Raw genomic sequence first — 23,918 nt, forward strand, 5'->3', positions numbered from 1 at the left:
GTTACTGTCAATTATCAGACTATACTGCAAGTCAGCCAGTGAGTACTCATGGTGTTCAGCAATTAAATCTGTTTCAATAAATAAATGATTTCCTAGAACTCTGGTTACATTTAAAAATCCCAAACAGTTTAGTTCTGTGCATTTAGTTTTTTTTTCTTCACAAAGATTCTCATAAATAGTTCAGACCGTAATCAAAAAATCTAAAAAATAAATAATAAGAAATTTAAAAAATATTTTAAAAAATGATTTTTATAATTTTTTTTTAAATTCTTTACTTAGTTTCATTTTTTATGATCACAGTTTTTTTTACAAAATTTTTGATTTCTTATCAAATATTGATTTTTTATTGAATTAATATAATAAATACATTTTTTATCAAGTATAAATGTTTTTATTTAATATATATTTTTTAGCAATTTTATAAAAATGGAATATTTTTTATTCATCTTTAACCTTCAATATATACCTTGTAAAAAATTAACTGAATAAAAAATCAAGATTTGATAAGAAATCAAAAATGTTGTAAAAAACACTGTTATAATAAAAAATGAAACTAAATAAAGAATTTAAAAAAAATTATAAATTATAAATTTTTTATTAAATATATTTTTTTATAATTTGCATTATTTATTAAAAAATCGATTTTTATAAATATTTTTTTTTTATATATTTTTTATGAAATTGAATAACTATATGGTGGGAGGAGGACAGGCTCCAACAAATTCCAACAAATGTTCAACAAGTCCGTTTGAACATTGTTGGAAGGTTTTTGAACGATTTCAATAAAAATGTAATGCTAGGGGTGAAGTTGGCAGTACAAAATACATGGTGGGATAGCTGAAAAGTGGGGGTCCAACAAATTCCAACAAGTTTCCAACAATGTCCAACAAGTCCATTTGAACATTGTTGAAAGGTTAGTTCTGCTAACATTGTAATGCTAACTTCACATAGGTAAAGGATCATGCCACGCGGACTAATGAATAGTGATTAATTAAATTAAATAAATTTAAAACAATTAAATTACTAATACCTTTTAAAATTTGTGATAGGTTCATATTTTTATCTAGGGACACCTATCGTGTAATAACAAAACCTATTAATAATTAAGTAAAAAAATTGTCTTTTTAATTTTCCTTTTACCAATTCTATGATAGTGACATGACTCCAGGATCCTGCATCAAAATGAGAAAATTGCCGGTGGTGTTAATTTGTTTTGATGTATGGACCTGACGTTTTATAATAAATGGCAAAAACTAGGAACAACGTTTTCTAACTTCAATAATTAAAAATTAACAACCTAAATTTAAAATGAATAAAATTTGAAGATCTGATAAGCATAATTTATTGATTTAAAAATATTAAATTATTAATACTCTTTAAAATTTGTGGTTGATTCGTTTTGTTATTTTATAGGTAGGTAGATAGGATGTAGATCTGAAAAATGTCATAATTAATTAATATATATATTTAATGTTATAATAGTATCATGTATTAAGACTATAAGGGTATGTAAGAAACAATTACTTTTATGTTTATGCTCAATTTATTAAACTTATATTAAATAGTAGCCCGATATATTATTATGTAAAATACTTCTATAAGTACCTAGTATATTATTTCAATTGTGTATTATATAATATAATTTTATACTATACTATAAACTATACATACGTATAAACACCAACGATTGGTATGAGTTTGAACTCGAAATTATAAAAAAGTTAGCGGGCTGTTTACAAAATGTCAGCACAATTCGTAGCTGCCATCTTATTTTTTTTATACCGGGCGGGGAATTTATTTGCAAATTCTGAAAACCAATTTGCAAATATTTGCAAATGATTTGCAAAATGTTGGTAGCATTTTGAAGTTCGTTGCTCAAAAGGGGGGGCTGCGTGAAGTTGGCCCCCCCATCTTATTTTTTTTATACCGGGCGGGGAATTTATTTGCAAATTCTGAAAACCAATTTGCAAATATTTGCAAATGATTTGCAAAATGTTGGTAGTATCTTGGATCCACTATCTACATATAGGGGGGCTGCGTGAAGTTGGCCCCCCCTATCTTATTTTTTTTATTGTGGGTGGGGAATTTATTTGCAAATTCTGAAAACCAATTTGCAAATATTTGCAAATTATTTGCAAAATGATTACATAATTTTCACAGAAATTTGCAAAGGTGGGGGGGCCAACTTCACGCACGTCGACCGACTAACGTTTATCATAAACAGCCCTGAGCTTTTATTTTAATTTTATATTAATCTCCGTAAAGTAATCCTTTTTGCCACTGGTGTTCAGTGGCAAATATGCAATTATAATTATTAATAACCGTGAATGGCTTCTATGAATGAGTAGGTGTTAGCTTTAGCACAATACACAATGCACATTGCACACAACTGTTCATATTTTAGATTCTGAGTGGAGCGATGAATGTATTTAATTGTGCGTGTTCTTATGATGCAGTTTTGAACAAATTTTTTACTAGTTTTAGCAGACAATCTAGGTGGTTCAAAATTGCATCGCCAAAACACGCCTATATTGTTATTAGTTGTTCTTGACTGTGCGGTTTATTTTCAAAATAACCGACTGCTAGGTGTTGGATTGATGAAAATAAAATTTAATGATTTCTGTAATATTATGAACACGTAATCAATCTTTTCGTCACAATAAACATAGCAATTCTCATTCGTATTGTTGACACGTTATGGTCATACACTGTACGACGATGAATAATTGCTTTTTGTGTGCTTTCAAAACGTTATTGTCAAACAGTTCTATTTCAATTTTCAAACGAGTCATGATTTCAAAACTATTACACATACATTTTCAAATGCTACGCAGGACAATTCGATTATTTTTACCAAACGGTATTTTAAAGTTTTTTTTTTACTGGCTAACGATTACATAGGTAGGCACTACATACATATTTGACAAATTCAATAACCACGTATATTTAAATTATAATACAATTAAATAAAACATACCTATTATCAAAACCAATAAGAAAATGTATTATTCAATGTGCTGATAGAGTTTCTTTGTATATTTGGTGTTTTAGTTTTTATAAAAGGTTAAGAATGAACAAATTAACAGAGCTATATTAATTTATATGATTAAGTAATTTTTAATGCAGAATGTATAATTTTAACATATTTAAATTATCACTTTGTTTAAATTATCTACATAATTTCCTAAACTTATTTACATTTTGTTTGTTATATTTTGATTCTTTAAGCTGTAAATATAAAACAAAACTTAAATTATTTTTCCAAACACAGTACAAGATGTATGAAATCCTATCATTATACTTAGTATCATTTGATTTACAAAATGGTAATTTTGGAAATAAATATTGCTCATATTGTTAATATACTTTCGACGTGCCATGTGTTGTATTTAAAACGGTTTTGAATGACAACACTAACCGTAAAACATTTGGAGCAAATCCAGCATAGTGTTTCTCTGGACCATTAAATGAAATGATTCAACTGATTTAGAATCGTAAATCCGCAAATTGATGTGCAATCAAAACTATCTACAGAAACATTAAGTGAAAAATCAAATACCTATGATATAATTGGTGTAACAAATTTTTCTTTCTAACTTAACGAGATTTATGTATATTATTCAGCAAACAATTTGCAAATATTGGCATAACATATTATTCATTTCCTATTTTCAATGTAGGTAATTTGCATTTTCTGTAAATCATATGGAATAACATAAATATGACATGGGTGGACTCAATTTTAGTTTGATGTGTTTTTGCCAAAAAACATTACATAAAAGTATACGTAGTTAGCGACACATTTCCTTTACTCTTCTTTTTTTTGTTCAGTAAACGTCAAAGTGTCTGTTAACATAGTGTTTTCACTCCGAACTATGTCACTAACAGTTATTCAAATTTACAAGTTCGTTTAATTTCAGTTAATGGACTGTATAAAATAAAAGAGAATATATTATACATGGCTAGAATTTAAGATAAGAAAATATTATAATCGAAAGAAAAAAAATACACTAACTAACCTTATGAATTTAAATAAGCTATTTAGTTTTTAATTTTTTTACAATTGAATAATTTTATTGATCTTACTTTCTTAGTAGATAACATAAATTGAATTTATGAAATAATATAATAATATTATAGTAACATTTTAAATATATCAAACGTTTTAAAAAATTGATTTACACATTTGGAAAATGTATTATTGAACATGAATACATTTTATTAATTTAAGTTTAATTTTAGAACGACATAAAATATTTTCCAAACAATTATTTTGATTGACTTTAGGTTGAATATTTTTGCAACATTAATCTTAAATATAAAACACTAAAAAAAATTATATACCTTACATAGAATTGTAATGAGATAAATGCTTTACTTTTAAATAGAGGCCTAATCAACTTTGTTAAACTTTTGAAATTTGCTCAAATTTTGCTGGAAAAGAATATAATTAAAAAAAGTAGTTATAATCGTATTATATTTTTGATTAGATTACCTATACAATTTATAAGATAGTTTAACATAATGTTAAGTTGAAAGGTAATTTATCCTTGCATATTTCTACCTTGCACAATGTATGATATATTTTGATTTTACATCGGTAATGTCAAATGTGTAATAGATTTAGTATTTAAAAATAAAAATACTTTTAACAAAATATAGGTAAATTATATATCAAATCAACCTACGTTAACCTTCAAATGCAGTTAAAAGAGTAATATTTTATTACTTTAACTCAAGTGAAAAATAGATAATAGTTTGTAAACCAAGTCTGTGGAATGAAATATCTAGCATCTACTAAATCATTTAAGGTTTAAAATTAGAGCTACTGTTAATATATGTATAATAAATCCAATAATTTTAAGCTGTAAGTGCAATTATAAAATAACAAATAGGTAGATGCGCATAGCTGATAATTATAATTTTATTTTTTGTATTAAAAACTATTATAATAGGTATTAAATGTAGTCTGATGCAATCAATTAATATTACAACAATTATTCATATCGTGAAAAATTCGTAGGAATGTCTATTTTATTATTAGGTTTGGTTATTATATTGTAACGATTCTTGTCATAAGTTCTAAAATGTATTTGGTACACTTATTAGTTATTTTTAGGATTTTTTTTGTCCTCGTAGTAGAACTGTCACCAGCCCGTAGTGGTTAACTATAGAATCAGTATTGGACAAATTAAAAAAATTATAAAAATAGAATTTGTTTAATGTTTCTTTTAGTTGAAGCAAATACTAATCATTGGTTGAAATTGGGCATTATATTTTTCCAAATAAATTTATGTTACTTAGTTATTATTAATATGAAGGTCCAACAAAAATTAATTAAGCTATTATTGAACCATTTAGACCAAATTAATTATAATAAAATATACAATTATGACTAACATTTTTGAGATATATAAACATAATATTGATGATAAAGTTTGTAATCTGTATAGTATGTTAAAATATTTTTTAATATATTATACAATATACATAGGTTTGTTATATACATATATTATATTAACCGTTACTTAAGTATATTTATTTCTTGTCTTATACGAGTATCTATGTATAATACAATAACACAATAATATTATCCAAACACTATAATATAACGAAACTGTTCTAAATCATAAGAAAATTTTCTTTATTTGAAAGTATCTAAACACCTACCTACGACATTTGTATGTTGTCATCATCATAATATTTTTTTTACCCGCGTACATCTGAATCAAAGTTTTTTTTTAAAATTAATATAATAAAATTATAATCAGTTCAACAATTTATTGTTGTAGTTAAATAAACTACTTTGCCAAAAACAGATGGTTCAATAATTATCATAGTCTCATAAACTCGTCTCCTTTCAGAATAGATTTTATTATATACCTTAATTAAATTTGTTAAAAAATCTAGTGCAACCCACTTAAATTGTTTTAGAATTCTGAACTTCCTCAATTTCCCTTGTGACCATTCCAGCCTGTTTAGGACGTTATGTCGTTATATTTTCTCCCCCAAGTACCACTGAGCTACCTAAGAATCTTTTGGCAAGCATAAAATTATGATTATTTTTAATGTTTTATATTTCAATAGTTTATCATTGTATATTTAATGTTTATAATAAAAAAATAGAACTTTGATGCATTTAATAATTTAAAACTGTTTAAAGAGTATACTTTTAAATATTATATAGGTAGGTAGGTAAACAAGGATTTGCTATGGCAAATATAAAATACATTAAAAATCTCATCATAAATAGTTTCTACTGCTCGTACATTGTTTCCATATTTCCAATTCAAGTTTTCAGATGAAATCCTTCGTTGAGTTCGCTGAAAAAAAAAAGTCAAATTGTCTTAGGAAATCTCTACTCCCTTTGTCAGCTACCCTGATAATTAAACTTTAATCGTCTTTTCCAATATTAAAGGATATGACTGTTTACAGATGAATCGATTGTATTTAAAGAAATATTTGAAATAGTTCATATAAAAAATTTCAGTCGTATTTATCGTATATAATCAGTCGTTCTTAATCGAAATTGGTGTGGAAGATGGTGTATCATATATTCATATTGTTTATCAACCAAATTTTATTATGATATAATATACAGGGTGATTCACCGAGCTTACTCATCTGATTTTTAGAATCTTTATAAATATACTCAAAGCCCATATTTTCAAATTCTTTAGATTCTTTGTACCACTTAAGCCAGTGATCTCAAATTCAAATTACCTACGGGCCATATATTTTTTCAAAAAAAGTCACGGGCCAAATTTTAAGTGTCATTTTTATACTTATACACTAAAAACTAAAGACAAAATGAAGGGAAAGATATATACCAAATCCATTTATCTAAATTTAACTTAATATATGATGAAATTACTTTTATTATAATTACTATTAGCAAAAATATTTATAAAAATATAAACAAAGTAGGTAGTTGTTTACATTTGACTTATTAATACTACAAAATTATTATTGAAAAAATATGATGAACATTAACTTCAAAAAAAATTATAGTTTTAAAATTTAAAGATAGCTTGAATATTCCATTATTTTTATTTTTTAGCTGCATTTTAAATTTGACATCTTTTCTTTTGTACCAAGCCATTTATATTTGCGTAAGAATTTCTTGATGCCAAATGTAAGACAGACTGTAGTTTGACATTTGAAATTTGATTCAGATTTTTTGATTTATTTAATTTCATGAGAGAAAATAATTGTTCACATACATAAGAGCTACCAAACATGGATAAAATGTTAGAAATGTGTTTCTTTAGTTTTGGATAACTGTTTCCAAAATATTTAAAAAATTCCGGAACTCCTACAATTTCACATTTTGATTTTAAAACGTAATTACATTGCAAATCAATTAACTCGAGTTGTAAATCTTTCTTCACATGTTCTACATTTATAAAAAATCACTAAAAAGTAGAAAATCATCTTTATAATTTTGAAAATCTGCAAATCTATTCATAAATTCATTTTTTAGTTCTAAAATGTATTTTTACCATCATTACCATCTGTGGATAACTGTTTTAATGTAGGAAAGTGTACTAAGTTATTTAATGAAAGTTGAGTTTCTCATAACCGTGATTTCATCGTAAATAAATGAATCAAGTCGTACGTATTTGTGATAACTTTGTTTTTTCCTTGTAATTGTAGGTTGAGAATATTTAAATCTGCATTAATATCAACAAGGATAGCTAAATCTTTAATCCAATCATTATTAGTTAATTCTGGAACAATCTTGTGTTTAGATTTCATAAAACAACCTATTTCTTTTAATACATTGAAAAATCTAAGTAGAACTACTCCACGACTTAACCATCCAATTCACTGTAATATAGTAAACAACCATACTGAACATCCATTTCATCAAGTAATGTACTAAATTGTCTATGGTTCAATGCACGGGATCTAATCCAATTCACTGTCTTAATAACCATATCCATAACATGTTCCATTTTAATATTTTTTTTGAACATAAAGATTCTTGATGGATTATACAATGAAGACTTTTTAATTCTACGTCACAAGTCATAGCTTTTGATTTTAATCGAGAAACCAATCCTGATTTTGCACCTAACATTGCGGGAGCTTCATCAGTAGTAATACTCGAAAAATTATTCCAATCTACTTCTAATTCATTAAGACACTTTTCAATACAGTCATATAAATCACTACCAGTTTTTGTGTCAGCCATAGGAATCAAGTCCATGAGTTCTTCAGTTACTTCAAAATTATCGAAAACTCCGCGAATAAAAATAGCTAACTGAATGGTATTGGTAATATCGATAATTCCGTCAACAGCAATAGAAAAATTTAAAAATTGTTTACTTTTTTCATACAACTGCTGTTTAACATTGTTGGCCATTTCTTCAATTCTCTGAGCAATAGTATTTCCACTTAAACTTATTTTCATAAATGCTTGTTTCTTTTCGGGACATATTACTTCCACCGCACTAACTATACACTCTTTAATAAATTCACCGTCAGAAAGTTTTTGATGCAGGTGCGATTTTTTTCTGATATAACGTAACTACATTTAACCGAATCAATATTTTCTCTTCTTATATTATCAAATAATTTTGTTTGATGCGAGAGATTCTTTTTTAATTCTTCAAATTTTTCTTCGCGTAATTTTTCTAAAAATTTATCGTAAATCTTACCATGATTTGTGTCATGTCTTTTAATATTGTTGTACTCCTTGATGACAGATACACTTTGTTTACAGATCAAACATATTGGAAGAGAATTAGAATTAGTAAAAAAAAATGCATAGCCCAATTTTTCTTGAAAAGCCTGTCTTTCTTGGTCAATTTTACGTTTCATCGGTTTGATATTATGAAACATTAAAACGAACAAATTACGCGTATAAACTTAAATTTAAAATTAAACTCAAATAGCAACTAGTTACTCGTACGAACAAAACAACACTGGTCACAGTCAAGCTGTAAGCCTATTACCCACTATTACACCGAAGTACAAATTATATTTATACTTGTAGATAAGATTTGATTTCAAATATTTTGTTGAGTATAATGGGATTTCTGGACAAGTAAAAATAAAACATGAACGTTAGATAATATTTTATGTATTTATGATGCGTAAAAAAAATTAACAGTTATAACAATTTATTTTTTATATTTTTGTTCAAAATGTATTTTTATTGCGAGCCACATAGGTACCAGTGGCCCGTGGGCCGTATGCTTGAGACCACTGACTTAAGCAGTGTCCTGCGGCAGTACAAACTTTTGTTTTTAAAATGAGAATCCCAATATTTTACTGTAAATTATTTAAAGGATAATTTTTTGTTGAGAATTTTGATGTTTTGAAATCAAAATTCTAATGAGTAATTTTTCGAGTTATTTAACTTTCTAAAGATAAAAGATCCATAGTTTAGGTTTATAAGATACGTGATCTATGATGGATTTGAAAATATTGGACATTAATATTAATCTATCAACATAAATTATCTGTAAAAAAAAACTAAGTATCATAAATATTAGTTTCAATAGGTAAGACGTGTATTTATACTTATGTAAAACGATTTTTAAAGATTATTATCCTTAGTAAAAACATTTTAATAACTAGGGAACTACTCGATCGAATTTTCCGAAAAATTCTTCGCTAAATAATCTTCAATAAAAAAGGGAGGTTCTCATTTGAAAAACAAAAGTTTCTATCGCCAGAGGACACTTCATAAGTGGCACAAAAAATCTCTAAAAATTTGAAAATATGGTCTTTGAGTATATTTAAAGATTCCAAAAATTAGATTTTGAATAACTTCATTATTAAAGAAAATAAAGGGGGCGAGCTTGCTTGGAGAATCACCCTATATATGGAACTATTGTACGTAAAGTTAGCACCTGCATTAAATTTTTTTCGGTCACAATATTTAGCTTTAAGGAACTTAAAAATTGCGTATACACCAACATACAATAATTACTTATAAATTCAATTTAACAACATGAAATGCAGTTGATGTTTTTCGTACAAAGTTGGACTAGACTATATTGAGAAGCTAGAATCTATTTTATATGAATTCTGATAAGACTTAATAAATTTTTGAAATCCACATAAAATTACTCACAAATTGAGTTAAACATTTGTCCGATGTATTTTTCAAAACAAACTGTGATTAATTGATATTCGCACAAAATTATGCAATGTTGATTGTTATATTCATAATAAATTAATACTGGTAAAACGGACCTACGATGGTTGTGTACCCAAAAAGCCTATACGAAACGCCGTAGTTATTATTTTTTTCAATCATATCAATGTATCATGCTCATACTTTTGATTTATATTGTTGACTGTTTAGATAAATGTGATACCGGGAAATTGGTAATGGAAAATGTAGTGATCATAATTATTTGCTAACTAATTATGATTATGACGATTTAGTGGTTGGAAATGTTTATATTTTAATTTCGATAATATTGTATGGTATAAAATTAAATCTACTATGTAATAAAATTCTCACTGATATTAAAAAAAATATTGAAAATTAGAAATTACTAATTAGAAGAAAATGTTTTTTCATAGTATTAATGCAATTCGTAACATTTTAAGGACCTATCTGAATATTGAATACTTTCAATGTATAAAACAACATTAGTATTGTATTTAATATTATTATGCGATAATCATTTTTATTTTGAATTTTCAAATTGAATGTAGGCACCTTTTAAATCTTTATTATCTTTTTGATTCACTTTATACCTTTTAATAATGAAATATATAAACACTAATCAGTTTTCATAATAATTTATATCATAGTAGCACCTACTTATGTTTTTACTGATTTTCGTTGTTGGTATAAATGAAGTATGTGGTACATAATATATATGGATTTGAATAATTAAGTACCTTTATAAAAATAATGTGTTAAATAACATATCATATATAATAACGTACATCGACAAAATTAGCATGGTGGCCGTCATTGATTACCATTATTAAATTTTTTTTTATTAATCTAAACTTTAGAAGTGGGGGAGAGGATTCCGGCGAGGTTCGCTGAGGAATACGTGAATGGGGTAGTTATTCGTTACAAATAACTCGAGTTGTAACCCATCTGGAAACTAGAGACGCTGACCGATGCTTGATTTTAGTACACGTTGAAGACTGAGGCCAACCATAATACAACACCTGACCCCAATTAATGAATTATGAGAGGGACGAGGAGTACCCCTCTTCCGTGCGCCATGTATTTCTGTAAATTGAATGACAGCTTTATTTAAGCCTTAAATATTTTTAGCAAAACATAAGATTTATCTGACCCTCACACTCTGACTAGAATTGATCTGAAAACACCCCTGAAATCTTATTAAACTGTAATTTCGGTAAAGAATTTATTCTTAAAAACAACAACCACAACGACATACAATATCGCGTGATTTTCCTATCCAACGTTGGCTGGTCACTCGGTATGACTCAATAACGCTTGTCTTCCATGATAGATAGGCCGATAGCTAAATAATATTATAGTATTTTTTTAAAATTTTATTTAAGATGAAAGCTTCAACATTTTGAGGTTATTAGCCTACAATAATAATTGCAACATATGTGAACAGGAATAATGTGTTTACAGGTATTTACAATTTGTGATATCAATTAATGTAGTAGACGAATTTGTAAATTGATTCAGTGTTTTATCTTGGCTGAGCGCAAGACGAAGGGATGCTGTGTTTTTGAAGATCATAATATTATTATTATCCGACAATTAACTAATAAAATATTATAAAATATTTTATCGTATTGTACGCGTTAAAGCGTTAAACCCGCGGGTTGCGCGTGCGCACGTCGACGACCCGACCGCGTTTACTGGCGGTGGCGAGCGAGCGACTTGTCGCGCGACTAGACTACGAGTTACAACTACCACCACGCACACTTACACACCGTGCCACCGAACTTCAGTTTTCAGTAGTCTCGTGGCCGTGTCGCCGGTGCGGTGTGCGCGCGTGTGTCTCGTCGTCCCGTTTCGCGAGCGCGTGTCTCACGTTTTCTTCCGGCTCGAGTTTTCCGATTTATTTTTTAGTTTTCCCTCCCGAAAAAAAACGATTATTGTTTTTGCCGCCCGTGGTTGTGCGGTGCGATCGAGTTTTCGCACGTGTTGGTGACGTCGTCTACGACGCGGCCGTGCAACGCACCACCACCGATGCCGGCGCACGAGGTACCTTCGTCGCTGCCGCTGTTGTTGCCGCCGCCGCCGGCCGTCCAATACGACCCGCCGGAACCGCGGTTCCGGCGGTGCGTTCGCAAGTTCTTCGCGCACCTGTTCAGCAATCTGGGCCTATTCGGGCTGGTGGCCGGTTACGTGATCGTCGGCGCGTTCGTGTTCCGGTTCCTGGAGGCCGGAAACGAGCGGCAACAGCGCGACCGCATCGGCCGGCTCAAGAACGACTGTCTGGGCGAGCTCTGGAACATCACAGGTACACCTATACGCAGACCGTAATAAATTAATGTTTTTTTTCTCGTATCGATATCATCAGATTTTTGCGTTTTGTCCGGATGATTCGACCCGACTGGGTTTTGAATATTTTACTTAATTTCTACATCGGCCTATGTACCGTATCAACGATTATTATTGACTCATATTATTTACATAATGGATACTTTTTAAAATATTTTTGTACTTTCACATAAAAAATAGTTGAATAATAGGATTGACGTTTGACGTCTTGCATACTTGGAGAAAAAACCATAAACTATTGTGGGTATTGATGAAGATTTAGAGTACGAAAAAATATATATCTAACCGGTAAGAGGGTGAATCACAATAATGTGTCAATAAATAGGTTTTTCGCGGACTTGGTGGAGACTAGAGAACGATTATATTATATACTATTTTACTGTTCCAGTCGTACGTAAATATTTGTGATATTTTTATAAGACACCGTTCAAAAACATCTCGCAGTAAACAGTTATTGATAGTATAGACTTTTGAGTAATTGCTATTCATTCTCGTGAATACAGAATTGCTCAGTGAACGTGATGAGTATGCGTATACACTATAAACAAACACAGCTCACGACAAAGGACAAAGTACATTTTACGAATTCTTGTAACTACCCTAATTTATACCGCCATGCAGATACACCTAATGCTAATATAATATTGTGTTTACAATATGTTAATAGTACCTACTTAGTATGATAATGTATGTTACCGCTTACCATCAAAGGTCGATCTATGTTCAAACTTTGCGGTACTGTGGTATCCCAGGTAAATGTAACCATTTATTAATCAGATATTATACGCAGTGGCAGTGTCATAAAAATATTACTTTTATAAGGTATTTACAATTTTAAATCACCGCCCAAATGTTATTTTTGTTTTATAGTATTTAGAAGTATTCGAAATAATCTTAAAATACAAAAAACAAAATCTATTTAGTTCTGAAATGATTTATTTAAAAAAACTTTGTTTAATGTTTATTGCATTTTAAAAACACGATTTGTTTGATAATCAAAATGTTGATCGGCCGTATTAGTTTTTATTTTTAGTAGTTGCACCACCAACACTGAACACTCTAGAATGAACTATATACTTAAAGCTATATATATTTGGATATCTCATACCGTCATCGATCACCGTTGGCGATAAACGTTCATAGTAATTTATTGATAACCATTTTCTTGGTAAATAGTACTAATAAATAATATCATTTGCGTATAGTTAAATATTATAAATTAGGTACCTAAAGCGCCTATAATTTTACAGTCAATAACAAAATATATATCTACAAGAGCAATAAGTTTTTAACAGCTCTAATACCAGCCTTAATACTGCTATACCAGTCTGGTACCGGCTTAGACAATAATTTGTTTCCCGGAAAAAAAGCATTTAATTAAACTAACTTGACGAAAACGATATCGAATTACTGCAGTCCAGAAATGATAATTGATAAATAATATATTATATTATATTTGTATTATCGACTTCAATGGAGGTTTCTAAGAGAGAATTGAATATATTTATTACTTTTGGGTGGTAAAAATTGAAAATTATAAATAAGTACCTACCTACCTACTTTTTAAAATAATCGTGAAAAAAATATCGAAATTTGTTAAAATGTTAACATTATTATAAATAAAAATTTTTAGTAACCTTGGTTATTAAAAAGTTTGAATTTTAATTAAAAATTATTCGTTCAATCGAATAGCTCAAAAGTTGAGTACCTACAATCAGATTACTCAGAAATATTTTATAGTTCATAATTTAACTATAAAAACGAATTCAATCTACAAAATCATTAAATATTGATATAATATAAGATATCTAGAGTTGATACCCCGTCTCCGCTTAGAATTGTTTTTCATGTAGAATAATATATAACTTAAGTCAAATTTAACAAATCAATTTTAATGACCACCACTAAACACTTACTTACAGTAGAGAGGTACCCATTAACTCGCATTTTTTTTTATTAAAGAATTAGGTACATTTTTATTTATTTTTGAGTTTTGTCGTATGTGTACATACGTTGGGATTGTCTAAAATTATTATGAAACTATTACAATTGGTATTATATTGCTTTTTGTAATCGAATCGTTGAGATTTTATTGACATGTCGGTTACCACGAAGGTATTAGGATTCTCCGAATAGTCCCATTTTTATGTTCAAAAGTTATTTTTTAAATGTATTTCCCTCTCTGTACTTATCCAATACTTCATTAAATATTGATGATAAAAATTTTTTAGAAATTATCTGATTTTACTCTATGTACATCAAATATAGTGCTATGTCTATATTAGTGCGCACTAAATACTTTAAAAAAAGTTAGTTTAAAAAAAAAAAAAAACAATTATCTTTGGCCACCAATTGTATTTAAATATTAATCGACGTTAACTACTAAAATCTATATTTCAACACAATATTATTATTATCTACCATTTGAGGGTATCCATAATCATTCTATTGCAGTTATCGGGCTACGGTGAAAACAAAATTAATTAATACAAAATCATCCATCACCTGTCATCGTATTATATTGATTTCCGCAGTTCGATTGTCTGATTTGAATATTCGAATAATATGATGGGCATTGCGTTTTTGTCATTGTCGGATTAAAAACAAAATTTCACGGTTTCCGATTTTAGTGAAATCGTGTGTGGTATGCACCGCCGAGACGCTTGTTGTACGCCGGCAGAATGCATGTCGTTGAAAGTTTAATTTAACCTTGTGTATGCGAATCGATGCGGTTTTTTCGTTACCACCGGCTAAACGGTATAAGGTACCCGTTATGCTCGTCTATAATACAATATACGTATGTGCATTATGTACAATCGTCTAAGTACATTTTATCGTTTGAGCTGATCTTCGGAGTGATTTTTTTTTGTTGTGCGCTTCTATTACCACTATGAGTATATTATGCTAAGAGGTTCGTATTATATACCTCTACGTCACAGACCTCCACCTTTCACCCCTTGAAAATGCGGTTATCCAAAAAACTCGGAACCGGAATAGTAAGAAAATGTTTTCGTCCAGTTCGTGAACATCAGTTTTCCCGGAACAAACTTTGTACACACACGCCAAACAATTAACTTACTTACGCGCTAAACAAATACTTCCAAAAAGTCTCCACAACAAAAACGTCATCTACATGCATTGATACTGCTTGTTTTAACGCATTTTTTACAGCTGGAAATAACTTGCTGGGAAAACGTTCTTATAAAATATACAGTTTATTATTACATTGCTCGCATTAAAATGTTTTCGGGACTACATTATAATTATATGACTCCAAAATTCACTTGGAATTTAGATTTCACCTAATTTAAGTCTGTGAATTTAAATATCAAACTTGAAAATGAGTGCTTAATTATTAATATTTAATAATATTTAATAATTATTAATTATTAATTATTATGATCTAACATGTGTAGATATCCAAATTAATGGCATGTATTGTATTCAGTTTTTATTTCCATGTTCTTCACGCTTAAATGTATCAAAAATTTGTTATTTAAACGTTAGTGACAATCGTAATTTAGAGAGCTTTTTATATTGAGTATTGGCAATACTCAATATAAAAAGCTCTGTATTGGTTAAGCGTAGCTTAAACTGTATTATATATGTATCAAAATATATTTTGTAGTAGGTAAGTACCTAAATATATGTTACTCAATAATTTTTTTAATACACTCAAAGGTTAGTCAGTATAAAAATATAATACTATTCAATTTATTCAATCCAAAAAATTATTAACCCAAACTTTAAACTTTTATAAAAAATATAAAAATTTTATAAAATTGAAAATAAAAAATGTATTGATATTTTCTTTTAAGATTAAACTGTATTGTTAAATGTTGTAGTATGTATCATAGTGGTATGATGTTCTTGTATGCGGTATGCCTTAAAAATAAATAAAATGTAGTTCAAGTAGGTTACCGTTTATGTTTATATATTATATTTTCAAACCATAATACTATATAAGTCAATATATGTACCTATATTAGATATTCATACATATTAAATCATTTATGTGTAAGTATTTTATTATACAATATACTATGTTTCTATAATTTATTTATTTGTTAACATAAATCATTTTTATTTATATGTTTCATGTGTGAATATGCATTATAGATATTATATACATTTTGAATATTAAGCATATATCTACAGTATAATAGTAAACGTTTAAAAATCGTTAAATCGACACAACTGGTTTAATATAAAAATAGTTAGATATACAAATTTGTAATAATTAATTAAAATATATGATATCTGCCTATGAATAAGCACATTAAAAATATCACATTTAATTATCACTTTGATTCCATATCATTTTATTTTATTTATTAAAGTACGCATGTCCTACTTATATGATAAGGGTGAGAGGTAAAAAATAAATACCCATCATTTGAAGCAAAATAAATGAATAACCTTATTGGCAGTAGATATAAAAATCAAAACAAGTTTCGATTGCTGTACAGAAACTTATATGAAAAAATAGGGTTGATACATGAAAAGCTCTTTTTACATAAAAAAGATGACCACACAATTATTACTTTACATAAAATTGCAGTAGATCGAACAATCACGTATTAAATAATTTGAAATAATGAAAGGAATAGAAATGGAATAGGAGATATTGTATTTTAAGATTTTCACATAAATATAATATTTATCCATGTGTTGTGTTGATAGACTTATTACATTAGCTGGATTCGTCCTTAAAAGTCGTTATACGTCATCGCATGTGTGGAACAACACACGAGTGTAAAAATACTTTTTTGGAATAATAAAATATCCCATGAATACATTAACATATTCATTAATCATTATATTTATGTAATTACAAATTTAAAAATCAATCTTAAGTGTCGTGCAGGGTTCTGGAATTTATGACCCATATTATATTATTATTATACTGAATCACATTAAAATGTAAATAAAATATAAAAAGTTAAATATTTTCAATGTAAATCTCAGTGCTCGTTTTAAAAGTAGTATTAAAAAAATAAAGTGTTGAAGTATGTTCAAGATACTCTAACGAGGTGAACATGACTTACATAGGTTTAAATTTCCATTCGTTTATCATTTTTTATCACCACCCACAAGCATATATGTTTAATAGTTTGATATAAATTTTTACTACACTATTGTATTTAAAGAGAGTGGTGTTCATTATTGTATACTACTATATTATTATTTTCTACGAATACTGTTTTTGAAAATTTTGAAAGTAGTTACATACATTAAAACTGAATGGAATTATGATTTACCGCCAAATTACCATGCTGTGTTTCTATATTGAAAAATATAATTTTATTAAATTGTAAAGATATTCAGAGTAATTGTAATTTATTAATTTATATATAAACCAAAGTACTAAAAAAGTAAATGAATTTAATTTAATTTACATTCATAATGTAATTTTTTTTATCTTTTAGATTTTGAGCGGAGCGAGGGATGTATTGATTTTACAATGATGTATTTTTTTTTTTTTTGTGTCTGTTATCACGTTTAGGGGCAAAAAAAGTGCTTCGATTTTCGACTCCTCAGTTTTCCGACATTTCAGTACCTCGTTTCATCAGAAAGTGAATCTAGTAGGTACTTGGGGGGGGGGGGGTCAAAAGTAAAAAATATTTTTCTAAATAATCGGGATAAACAAATTAAAAATTAAGGGGAAAACGGGAAATTTTACGCACAATAAATTTTCGACAACATCGATTTTGGTTTTTGTAACCTTAAAAAAAAATGACCAAAGATACATGAAATTTTCACCGAATGTTTATATAATTATATTCTATTCATCATGCAATTTTCGACTTAAGTTGAACTATTTATAGGCATATGCAATTTTCGATCATTATTAATTTTTTAAAATTAATATGATAACAATTTATTTGTTGGGTAGAAAAGCTTGAAAATTTAATAAAAGGTTCCTAAAATATTGTTACAATAGCAGTTGAAAAATAAAATAAATACATAGTCACAATTTTTTTTTTTAAACATTCTAAGTTTGAATTTTGACAAAATACGTAAAAATCACGAAAATTCTAAAATTATTTTAAGCTAGAAATTCATAAAAAATTTTCTTTTTAAATCTAAGATTTGAAAATTTAATACAAGATTCCTTACAAGTTTGTCAGTATTATTCACAAAAAAAATGTCCACCAGGAATTCAAATTAAATTTTTATGAGCGTTTGAAATTTAAATTTTTACAACTAGATTTCTCATTTAGCGATTTTTTTATTCTGGCGTAACTCTAAAACAAAATGACCACAGATACTTGTAATTTTCACTGAATGTTCATATAGGTATTTTCTATGTTTGATAACATTTTCAAAATATTTTAATTCGTTTTAAGCTGCAGTTTAATGACATTTTAATTTTTTCAAATTTTTTCGTTTTTTTTTTTTCTCTAAATACCTATCGATAGAAATGTATTTGTTGGGTAGAAAAGCTTGAAAATTTAATTGAAAACACCTACCATATTGTTACAATAGCAGTTGAAAAAAATAAAATAAATATATCGTCACAATTTTTTTTTATAAGCATTCAAAGTTTTAATTTTGACAACATACGTAAAAATCACGAAAATTCGCAAATTAGATTAACCGTCTCTGCTCAGTATCGTTTTTCGTATACAATGATATAATATCATTGGATTCAAATTTAATTCCATCTATTACAGCAACCCACTTATAACCTACTGTACAGAAGAGCGACATCCACGACTTATACGTTTTTTTTTGAATTTTTCGTTCATCTCGAACATGTATCGCACTCTGCGCAAACCATCTTTCTCATAACACTGAATCAATAATTACAAACCTGCAAGATTATATTTTTAAACACCTTGACGTTGAAATTGGAGGATACAAAATTAATACTTCCTAAAGCATAGACGTTGTGTTTAGCCTACGCGTCACTACCGCCCCCCCCCCCACGTAATTAAAATTTGATAACAAAACTAAACTTTAGCAGCCATTAGTCAAATATCTCGGTGTAACTTTTGACAAAATGCTCCCGTAGCAGCTTCATATATTTCAACCATATTTCAACTAGCGTACCATTGCTATTTTATGCTTACTTTGTTTTAAATAAAACTATTTATATGTAAAATAAAAAAAATGGTCTCTTCTTATACTCAAAAAAACAACTACGACCATTACTAACATATTATAGTTACCCGATCTGCGGAAAATACGTGACCTCTCACATCAACAAAATACAAATCTTTGAAAGTAAAGAACTTAGAATAATTGCCCATGTCCCGCTGGCTTATAAGAAACGTATTTAAAGTTATATACAGATTATCAAAATCAAGAAATCCAATTTAAAAATGTCCATAGGTTAGGTTAGGTCAAACACATTTGCCTTAACGTAAATTAAAATGGGGCCATCTTCTTTAGTTAACCACTTCCATAATAATAACAGATACAAGATGTTTTAATATTATTATTATTTATATCACTGAAATTATTAAATAATAATAATAATAATAATAATCATATTCACCTTTAAATATCACCGTGAATACCCGTAGATGTAGATATCCCAGATTGGCTAGAAATGATTATTTTATGATGAATAAAAATAAAAATACGTGTAAACTGTTAAAAATATGTTTTAGTATGTTAAATAAATAAAAAAAGCTTGGCAATAAAAATTATTACACGTCTACATAATGCTGGTGTTGATCTGTTCAACAATTGAGTGTAATATTTGAATTCAATACAATTTAAACTTATAAAAATCCATAAAATATAATTTGAGCAGAGTATTGTTGTAGGTACATTGGACTGATTATACTCTCAAAATCACTTTAAAATATTGCATATTGGTACACATATATATCCTCTATTGGGAATCAAAAGTTATTAGCATATTTATAACTCTTGATATTATTAGGTATGGCTGTCGTTAAATATATGCTCACTATATTTTAATACTGTACGCGTACAAATAAAAATATAAATTATACGATTCGATGGTGCACATGCTTTTAAAGTGGATGATTTATGGTATTCATGCGTTTTTTTTTTAAATTCAAGCAAATTTAAGATTTTACCGTTCTCGTGGGATTTTTGGCTTAACACCATTTCATATTTTGAGAGTGGAACGATGAATGTATTGATTTTACAATTATTTATGTATGGGTTTTTTCATTATTTATTTAATTATTTTTTGTTTATAATACATATAAGTATACAAGAAGCTGTTGAAAAAATCCTTCGATCTTCAACTTTGAGAGTGGTTTTTGATAGAGAATTTATTTTAATCGGTACTTTTAGATCAACATTTCTCATTGAATGTCTTAATAATCAAGAAAAACAAAAAGGAGATACGGGAACTTTTACTTCAAACCACTCTTTGACCAAATGGATAGGGGATTTTTTTTTTTTTTGGTGTACCTCAAAAACAAATAACTGGAGGTAAGTTTTTACTCACCTCATTAATGATAACTCAAGTTTATATTCACTACGTTAATCATTATTAAATTAAAGCTTACATAATACTAGTTACAACAGCAGGGGCTTATGAAATCCGTGCAGTGTATCAGACTTTGATAAGCGCGTTACGCAGGGTGGGATGTCGGGTCCTAGGGTGGTGAGACCAGAAACCTATATATTATAAAAAGGGTTGAATCTTATGGAATAGCAATTTAAGAGAATAACTAAGCACTACTGTACGGACGCATAGACTTGAAGAAATTACTGCCGTGACCGAATAAGTCGTGTGACGATCATCTGAAGAGGCGTGTCGGGATTTTGGTTTGTGAACCCTCAAAAGGGTTATAACTGCCTATAATCACGTGATAGTTTAAGTTTGATACCGCGAAATGGATTATTTGAATAATCCTACTAGGACTTGTAGCGTTATAATTTCCTTAATTTTTTGAGCTTATTTCTTCAAATGACGATAAAAATGTTTTTGTTCTGTCAAAAAGTTTTAAAATTTAAACCAAGGTTATCAATAATATTTGAAGCTTATATTCTATTGGCACAATATGAAAATACATAGTCACAATGTTTTTAATGAATATTTAAACTTTAAAGTTAGAATTTTGACCAAACTCATCAAAGTCGTGAAAATGTGTATAATAATGTAGTTACTAGATATTATTATGTATCAAAATATTTATAATTTTCGATTTTTTCGATTTTTTCGTTATTTCACTAGCCACTGGGTCATAGAGAAATCTACCGACACAGTATATTATTCTACTGTCCGTCAGATGAACCGCCTTTAAGTTTACAATGTTTTTATTTGGGTTTTAATATTTATATTTCCACTCTATTTGAGCTATTTATAGTCTATTTACAATACAAATAATCTATATATTGGATCGTAGATCTATATTGGTAATTTAATCATAAATTAGATTGTTCGACGTCTTAACTCATCCTAGTGTTAAAACTGCAGGAATTAAAAGATGAGTTTTGAAGCCCTGTAGTTTTATTTCACTATGATAAATTGTCCAAATTTTAGAGCTAAAAACATATTTGATGATGTATCGAGCTCAATTTAACACTATTATATAATAATTATTGTTTTTAATAAATCAACAATTATTAATATTTAATTATCAATATTAATATTTTGGCAAACCATACAAAGTAATCTTAATCAAAGGACTTCTACAATAGTAAGTACTATAAGTAGTGCTTTCTTAGCAGTTTAAATATAAGTTTTATTTTTTGTAGGTCAGTCATGAATACATTTTTTCAGTATATGACGATTAAAAATGGATTGTTATAATTGTCCATCTCTCTAAACCCGTTATTTTGATAATCGCATGTAATTTATTCAACTCGACAGCAGAAATTTATTTTAAAATATAATTAACCACGTAATGTAATTACTAATTTTCATTGAAATATACTTTTATTTATAACTTGCTGTTTGGAATGAATACATCCTTCTTTATTTATAGTACTATGAAATAGCCGGTTCTTGACCATAGATTTAATTATGTTTGGTCAATTTGAATATTGTAAAATCTGAAATCCCGACGTTTTGTGGCTGAAATACCACTTACCTTTGATTTATTGTTGGGTAGTTAAATTATAAATATTTAGGTTCTCTAAAATGATTGTCAGTTACTTGTGCCGGTTAGTCGTTGAAATTTGGCTACATAGAAAACTTATTTTTATAATATACACCTCGAGGCACCTTGTCAGGTACGAGTAGTCGATGCAGGAGAACGATAATTTGGTACAAAAAAGTTTTCTGTTTGGACGGCTTTTCTTCGACTGGTAAAGTCGTAGTGGCATGGGGAATCGTAAGTTCCTACACGAGAGTACCTAATAGGTAAAGAGTTATTACATATGTTAATTCCTTTCGTTAAAAAAAAAGTAACCTGTGTTAGTTCTTACACGGTGGAAGCCAGGTCTTTTATAAAAATAATATATTAAATATATATACCATTTATTATATATTTTATATAGCATTATAAGTTTCACTATACCTACATTTATATAATATTATTATCGAATTTAATATAATAGTGAAAATAATAGAAAATATAAAATATAATAGTGTAGGGTAACTGATGAAATGATATAAACACACTTGTTTCAACCACTATACATGGTGCCTATAAAATTATAAAAATATAGAATCTACAGATATAGATTATATCGATAGCTTATCGATAAAGCTGACCTACTACCTACATACATATTTTTTACAATTATGAATTATTTGAATTATTATTATTATATTTAAATGTACGCCAATATTATATGATATAACTGATATTAGATTGATAACTTATAAATTATATTATATATGTAACAATATACGCAGTGTCGGAATTTACATCATACGTACCTTATTTGTCTCGTGTAGGAACTAACATAATATGCATTTTTTTTTACCTGCAAGGTTTTGTGTTGGAACTTACATTCGTTTGGTTCTATAGTAGAGATGTTCCGGGTAGGAAATTTTTTATAAACCAAGGTACCAAATACTGGCCGAGTAAAATTTTAAATACTAATCGGGTATCGAATATTAGCCAAGTTAAATGTGTAGTACTTAACCGGGTATAGAGAATCGGTCGAGTAGAAGTTTAATGTAAAATAATACAAAATTGGTACTATACTACAGCAGACAGTAAACACGAGATTTATTTTCGTAGAAGAACAACATGATTTGTTAACAATAAACTGGCTATTGTAAATCGATTCAGTTATTCCAATATGTACCGAAATAAATTATTATTTATTTATCTATAATTTAAAATTTTTCTCATTGAATTAATTATAAGTATGCATACATTTTGTAAGTATAGATTATCATCGTTTCCCAGTTGATGGATTTAAGTTGAGTATAAAATGTAGTATTACACCGGATACTGAGTATCTAAGGGCCGAGTCTTAAATATGACATCGAGTACCTGGCTACCGAGTAATTACCGGGTACTCAAATCATCTCTATTCTATAGGATAGGGT

At 28.1% G+C, this 23,918-nt stretch overlaps 2 protein-coding genes across 2 annotated transcripts in view; one reads left to right on the plus strand and one right to left on the minus strand.

The window, feature by feature from the left end:
• Positions 1-7,921: 7,921 nt before the first annotated feature.
• On the minus strand, positions 7,922-8,826 carry LOC149057728 (general transcription factor II-I repeat domain-containing protein 2A-like). Its single transcript, XM_089223481.1, has 2 exons — positions 8,485-8,826; positions 7,922-8,380 (listed from the first exon to the last, which is right to left on the minus strand). The coding sequence occupies exons 1-2, from the start codon at positions 8,824-8,826 to the stop codon at positions 7,922-7,924; spliced, it is 801 nt and encodes a 266-aa protein (XP_089079607.1).
• Positions 8,827-11,882: 3,056 nt separating this feature from the next.
• The window catches only part of LOC107167932 (uncharacterized), a 166,709-nt gene continuing 154,673 nt past the window's right edge, over positions 11,883-23,918 (plus strand). The window contains exon 1 of the mRNA XM_089223808.1: positions 11,883-12,434. Coding sequence (XP_089079934.1) covers positions 12,161-12,434 — 274 coding nt within the window. The 5' untranslated portion in view covers positions 11,883-12,160. The remainder of the gene's footprint in view (positions 12,435-23,918) is intronic.

Source organism: Diuraphis noxia, unplaced genomic scaffold (genome assembly GCF_037042655.1).
Source record: "Diuraphis noxia isolate RWA-SAM2 unplaced genomic scaffold, SU_Dnox_SAM2 contig0003, whole genome shotgun sequence".
NCBI lineage: Eukaryota > Metazoa > Arthropoda > Insecta > Hemiptera > Aphididae > Diuraphis > Diuraphis noxia.